This window comes from Musa acuminata, unplaced genomic scaffold, assembly GCF_036884655.1.
Source record: "Musa acuminata AAA Group cultivar baxijiao unplaced genomic scaffold, Cavendish_Baxijiao_AAA HiC_scaffold_1139, whole genome shotgun sequence".
In the NCBI taxonomy this organism is placed as follows: domain Eukaryota; kingdom Viridiplantae; phylum Streptophyta; class Magnoliopsida; order Zingiberales; family Musaceae; genus Musa; species Musa acuminata.
Window position 1 is genome coordinate 1,652,501 of NW_027021351.1, and position 7,456 is coordinate 1,659,956.

The following is a 7,456-nucleotide window of genomic DNA, read 5'->3' on the forward strand; positions in this document are numbered from 1 at the left end:
TATATCATAATACGTACGTTCACTCCCATACTGCACGTCATAGCATATATATGTATTGCACGTCATAATATTTTCATGCACTCCCATACCGCATAGCATAGAAAAACACGTGCACTCTCACGTCGCATATTATATATGCATGTTTGCAAGATATTTTTATCATAATTCATATATTTTTATACATGCAAAATATATATATTCACATTTAGCTTAGAATGACTATATCATTTAAAATATATTTTTCAAAATATGTATATGATAATTTATACGATCACTATTTTTTAATGAATTAAACTTATACTTACCTTATTAAACTCAAAAATGAAGATGCTAAGAAAAGATCACGTTCCTTAATGATCAAATATGCTAGGGGTAATACATCTATCAAATTGGGAGCATAAGATCATAAGACATATTAATTAAGAATCCTATCTTTTGAAGTATTAATTTATAAAAATTTATTACAATAATTCATAAAAAAAATTTGATAAAATCCCTCACAAATAAACTATACTTAAGTTGAAATTTTATCAAGATTCCACCACTTCAACAATTCATTTTAAAATTAAATAAACTAGCTAGCATCAATCAAACTGAAACAATCTTGCTTCCCTATTCAAGGTTGTGAATTATCATGAAATTTTATAGAAAACTAGGAGATATATATATAACTAAATACACACCAATTTTTAGTTTAAAACATAATCATTTAGAGGCTAAACTATCCTCCTAATTTGATTATCAACACCTATTCTATTTTGCTAAAATTAGGTTAAGACTTTTTGAACTCTCATATCTTGGTGCACAAAGGTAATATTTACTCAATTCCAAATCTTACAAACTCTAACGGAAACTTTTAAAATATATCAAAAAGCTAGAGTATAATCATATTCCTAAGGGGGTTAATTCAGTTTGAACATAACCCCTTCTTAAAAAATAGAAGATTTTGAGTATCTTATATTAGGATAGTAATATCTCTATGCATTAATTTCATATTAATGTCATACTAGAGGCTTTATAATCATAAGAGAATCATCTAAAACATATCAAAAAATCACAAATAAATTCGTAGTCTAACTTATTCAAAAGTGGTTGAAAATATCAATTTATAATTTGTAAAATTGAACCGATAGATATAGCAAAGGAAGAGTTAAGTTTTTATTACCTCAATCTTCCTTAAAGCTAGGTTTCATGGATTCTCTGGTTGGTAAAGAAGATGAGACCAAAATAAAGTTGAGGTGCGAGCTGGCCTTGAGATCTTAGGTTCAATTCCATTAGGCCTTTATGTTGCAACAACTTTAATTGAGTTTAATTTGATTTGATAAAGATAATATTTTTTTATTTAAACTCATCATTAAATCTCACTTACACAACACTTTTCTTTGATTTGTATCTTCATTTAATTTTTCATTACTTTATCTCAAGTCCACTAACATATTTTGGCTTGTTATACTATACTTAACATACATATTAATGATCAACTAACATTACATAAAATAATGAGAATAATATTTTTAAAAAACATATACTTTAATCTTAAAAATAAAAAAATATATAAATATATTATTTATCATATTTATGAAACATAAACATCATAATCATATCATGAAATAAGAATAACATATACATATTATTTGTGCTTCTATTGACATACTAATTATCAATAATTATATTTCAATACGTATGAGACTTAAAAACTACAAATTTTATTGATTAAGAAAGAATAAATTTATTTGAATCATAACATATGAATAAATTTCTAAATCTTATTGTAAAAAATCTCAAAAGTTAAAAGAGTTCAAAACCTAATATGACAAAAGATGATAACTAGCTTATCTTATAAAGACTTTTCTCAAATCATTACAAGATCGTAAGATCAAGTTTCACCTTCGCCACATGTTCTTTGCACAAAATAAAAAAAAAAATATCTCATAAATATAAATGCACCAACTAGTCTGTTCCAAGAATAAAAGCTCAGTCATGACAGCCATTCTAACCAATCAGATTTACAATGACTCCTCGAACCAATATGATACCAATATAATCAGGTCCATCGGGTACAGATTTCAATACTAATACCTGAATCAGCCTGGTGTAAATACCGTTTGATATGTAGGGTATACACAATTCATCAACCAAAGCATGTATAACATAGTAGTAGACCATTTCAGGAAGTACAGCCATATAAATAGGAGCAGAGATTAACTGTCCAGCAAAAAGTAAACTAATCTCTTCAAGTCCGAGTGACAGTTGAACATAATTCTTTTGAGAAGAAATTAGGCATTGTGACTTGTTTTACATGACATCCTAAGACAAACCTTACACCCAACACATCCTCATTTCTTGGCATAAGTGATGGCCATTGGGTTTTGTGGGCTGATCTTAAAACCTTGGAGAGCCTGCATCGCGATTGAAGCCTGTACATCATCAGCAAACTCCACAAAGGCAATACCTGGCTTCGCTTCAATCATCCGGACTTCACTAAAACCAGGGTACTGCTGGAAAAGGATTTGGAGCATCATGCTTGTTGTTTCATGAGGCAAGTTTTGGATGAAAAGAATGTTGTTTGGAGCAGCAGCAGGCTCTTGAGAACCAGTCTTTCCTTGGCGTGAAGCTTGAGAAGCCTGTCGACAATAAAGATTTGAGTAGCTTATAATCATAAGGAACATACTAGTGAGAGTCATTTTCAATCACCAAAGAAGATTCTGAAGAATACTCCTTTCTGCTTCTACGGAAGTATCCTTCAATAAAAGGAGGGCGATTTTGCTTTCATTATTGTATAGAGACCGGAATTGGTGCAATTAGTGTGTTGTAAAGGAATTTAGAGGACACAAGCAGCAAACAAACAATAACAATGAAGTACATCATGTCATATCTTGTCTTGCAGTAGAAACTAGGCTTTTCCTATCAAATTGTTGTCAAAGAAAGTCATGTCATTTTGCTTTAGCAGGGCCAGTATGCACATCTCTCTTCCTAGTATCATCATAAATGTTGATTATGGTGTCAATACATACAAGCAGCGCATAATGGATTATTTTGAGGGTCTGCACCTAGAAGACAAATAAGAAAAGATCAATGAGTTGGCCACAAGTGCAAAACATAAATGGTACCAAGGCTAAAATTTGTAGTTTTAGAATTTCAAGATATAGAGGAGTGCAACTAGAACGATCGCATGAAGATCATCCACTGGTTTTGGTGTGATGATGAACACGGTGGCCTAAAACAAGGTGCTGATATTTATTTAGTATAAAGCAAGAATTGCAGTGCCAACCATATCGACAGGCACATGATAAATTGAAGTGTTGTGCGGTGCCGAAGTGTTTACCTGCATTGGAAAGTTTGTGTTGCAGGCTTAATCAGCCAGCATGCCTCCTGTGCACAGAATGTATAACAGGCAAGGTAACAACATGGAACTTATGTTTAAAGTACACCCAATACTAAAGAATTTATTGGAAGGTATCTTTATCATGGTGACTTACAAAATCAATCACAGACTGTTCGAGTAGGACATGACAACATCGAAGAGGCATATAATAAATCGCATGATTGTAAGAACAATATCAGTCACATAAAATCAATTCTTTTGATGGTAAGAACCTCAGCCTAGTGACAACTCTTCAGCACAAGTCAGATTTAGATACCTAACTTGGAAACAAGTTCCAGTCTAGCATAGTTTCATAACCATGAATAATGATCACACTATAATGCAATAATACCTCAATGAAAGGAAGCATAAAACTAGGCCATCAAATAAACATTTAGTCAATAAGTCAGGCATTTCTGCTAGTTCTTTACATGTTTTTTTGTTGCTATAATAAAATAGTAATATGGTTTCCTAACTAAAAGACATGTTCATCAGCATTAAACTAACCAGAAATGAAATTCAATTTAGTGCAACATAAACTTACAGACACTCCGCCAGTTTGAGCATTTGGACCACTAAAAGCAGAAGCAGATTGCTGTGCCTCGTCAGTGCGATGTTTCCTTTCAGCAGCTAATGCAAAATAGATATGATACATCATGTTCTTATACACACAATATTATTTTCAAAGACTAATATTCCCATGCAAAACGAATCTTGTTAAAGCTATATACTTGCAATTATTATGTGAAGCCAAATTTTCAAAGTGAAAAGCTATTACAGATTTTCGATAGTCAATGGCACACCCATAAAAGGAGAAAAGAAGAAATAAAACTGGCAGAGCTATTGTAACTGGTGGACTAGAACATGACTAAAAGAAATGTATTCAACACTGTAGATCTCAAATGAGTGAGAGCACACTATTGTGGTAATTTCTTGTGATTCAGTGAAAGCATGGGAAATCTAACCGAACATATAATAACCTTCAAGTAAGACATGGCTTTGTCTCAAGGTTATCCATGAATACCCATTTGAATATGCAATGGCAAATTACATTTTTATAGTGGTTAAACAATGTTCAGCAAACAACATGGTTGGAGACTTGTCCAACTGCACCAATGACATACCTAACCCCGAATGTTGGTCGAGGGATCGTATTTCGACCAACTCAGATAACAAATGGAGATAACTGAAAGTGATGAAAAGTGAATGTGCACAACAATCTGGATATGGATTCACATGTGTTTATCACTTTAAATAACTCCTAGAATCACATTAGTGCATCATATTTCTTCCAAGAATTACACATGGTTCAGGTCAAAGCATTACTTTAAACATTTCCAGGTGATAAATCAAAATATAATGTTATCAAAAGCTACGGAAGGCATTAGTTAAAGGTTTTCATAAGCACAGAAGGCCTTTGGGTCAAATTATGATATAGGTAGTCACAAAAACAATCAGGGAACTATTTTTATCTACAGAAATAAAGCTGGCATATAATCATAAAGATTAGTTGAAAGAAGGTAGAAAAATTAAGATGCCTCCACTATTTAGTAAATGATGATGAAAACAGCCCTGAGAACAAACTATTTTTCATTGACAGGATCCTCACTCCTACACTTCTCTCCCATTCCCCGCCTCTCCCTTAAATCGCACGGCAGACTTTGCATCCCCAACACCAAACCATTTGTTTTGATGCTCAAAATGTCGTAATTGCAATGAGAAGTAAACCAGTTGTGCAATTAAGAAGTAAACCAGTTGTTGCGTATATTGATATATTCCACATAGTTCATGAAGAAAAATGCAAAGAAAATTGTTTACCTTTTTCTTCTTGCTTCTTCTTCTTTTCTCTAGGAACAAAAGTTCCATCTGCTTTTGCAACACAATCAGATTTTGTTTTTGCATATTGTATCCTCTGCACCAAAAATTTAGGTAATAACCATCAAGCAAATCTGTAACCCAGTGCACATATTATACATATATGATAATGCCCAACGGTGACTCACCACCACAATGAAATTACTATGAAGCAAATGTCTGAACTATATAGCAGTATGCATCCTCTTATCTTAAAGGCGTAAGCTCTACATTGAAATAAAAAAGAACATCATGTGCTGCCAATTGTATAAGCACTCACCATTGGTTTATCAAAGAACGGGAATCTTTGCATTTGCCGTACTGCACTACTAGCAGCTGTAACTTCAGCAAAGACCACCCATGCCTGGCCTCGAAGTTTTTCTGTTTTTAGGGTCACCACATCCAAAATTCTTCCATATTGAGAAAATAAAGCATAGAGGGACCGTTTCAGTTCTGCCACAGAAGAAAACCAGTGATGAATTGCAGCCATGAAGAGTTGATACAAAATCCACTAATTACTGTCAAGTTAACCTGTAGAGCTAAATAAGAAAATTTTTGGTAACAAAAGGTAAGGAGTATAGCACATAAAACATTAGCACATTTGCAAATACTAAAAGTAAGAATCAGATCATTATTTGTCTCCATTAGTTAAGAATCATATCATTAGTTAATGCCAAACTGAAGGCCATTTGTGAGGTGCCAACAATTTAATGTACATATAACAGAACAATTTCAAATCACTATATTCTTATTCATGGCATATCATTTAGTACCTGAAAGCATACCAAAATTGAACACAAAATAGTTTCCTAGGATGACAGTTCACCAGCACAAAGACCATGGTTTCTGTAACAATCTCTACCTAAATTGCTTTACTGAATCCAACGGCAAAAGAATATAATATTCAAGATAATAATTAATATATTCATCAACTGAGATGAAAATACTGATTTTTGAAAGAACATACAAAAGTCACCACCTGATGTAACCTAAACCAGAATTTTTTTAAAAAAAAATGAAATCAAAATGTGTTTTCATGTGTAAGAGATAAGAATGGTGGACACTTGGTTCTTTCACCATAGTATATTTCAACTCTGGCAAAGGATAACTAAGATTTTTGAGGGGCAGCAATGTAAAAAATTATATATTTAACAGAAAAAACTGGTGCTTACAAAGAAAGGGTTGCTTCTTGCAGAACTCAAGGTCATCAAAATGCTCAAAGGAACATTACATATTATTTTCCAAAGTCTCATTTAGAAAACAACATATTGCAAATATGGAGAACTTCAAGAACAGAAAAATAATAATAATAACTTGGCAGATATTGCCAATTACTGGAAGTGAAGACAGCATAAAGTTACGGCTTACAAAGTTAAAAAAAGCCAGTGGATGACTAGTCACGAGTTGCTTTCACCTATCAGAAATAGGATCCCATTTTATACCCACCAATCTTGGAACTCATGTGAAGTTTCTTTATGTTTGCCAATCTCCCATGAGACCTTTTTTTTTTGTGAAAGAAACAACCTTGCATTGAACGATCTTGGTTCGCTATAAGAAAAGCGACGACTAAGATTCACAAAAATACCTCAACAACAACCCTAACGCAACACTGAGAAACACGAACAAAAATGTAATACGACGAAACCTAAAGGATCGACATAGAACAAGAGATTTCACCTTCTTTCTTGACCTTCTCGTTCAAATTGTTGATGTAAATGGTTTGATTCGGAGGGATATCGCCGGAAAGCATCGCCACCATCGCGAAAGCGAGACGAAGATCGTAAACGAACCCCTAACCTCCATCGTTTCCGTGAGTATATAAAATACAATGTGTCGGATATAATAACCTCTTCATTTGGATGTATAATAATAGCTTTAGACCGGTTTCTAACCGTAGATCAAAGAAAGGTTCATTAAATGAACGGTCAAGATCATCTTGCTCTTGAAAGAAATAGGCTAATTAATATATATTTTCCCGTGAAATTTGGACCGTTTAGTATATCGAGCTTTTTGTATTTAAAAATAATTATATTTGATTCTTCATAAGTTCGAATTATTATATTTTGATCATTTTTAACATTGCCATCTGATTCTTTCACAGAAGCCATTACACGTGACATCACGTGTGATTAAATGAAGGGTAAAATAGTCATTTTATAAAATAAGATTGTGATACAAAGGGGCGGTTGGTTAGTTTTGAATGTTTGTTTTACCCCCAAATTGTTTTTTAGGGTTTGC

General features: G+C 32.9%; 1 protein-coding gene across 1 annotated transcript; it reads right to left on the bottom strand.

Annotated features, from left to right (window-relative positions):
- Window positions 1–2,111: 2,111 nt before the first annotated feature.
- Window positions 2,112–7,042, bottom strand: LOC135671446 (U2 small nuclear ribonucleoprotein B''-like). Its single transcript, XM_065179575.1, has 5 exons — window positions 6,896–7,042; window positions 5,499–5,671; window positions 5,183–5,276; window positions 3,909–3,994; window positions 2,112–2,624 (listed from the first exon to the last, which is right to left on the bottom strand). The coding sequence occupies exons 1-5, from the start codon at window positions 6,975–6,977 to the stop codon at window positions 2,337–2,339; spliced, it is 723 nt and encodes a 240-aa protein (XP_065035647.1). The 5' UTR covers window positions 6,978–7,042; the 3' UTR covers window positions 2,112–2,336.
- Between the last annotated feature and the right edge of the window lie 414 nt (window positions 7,043–7,456).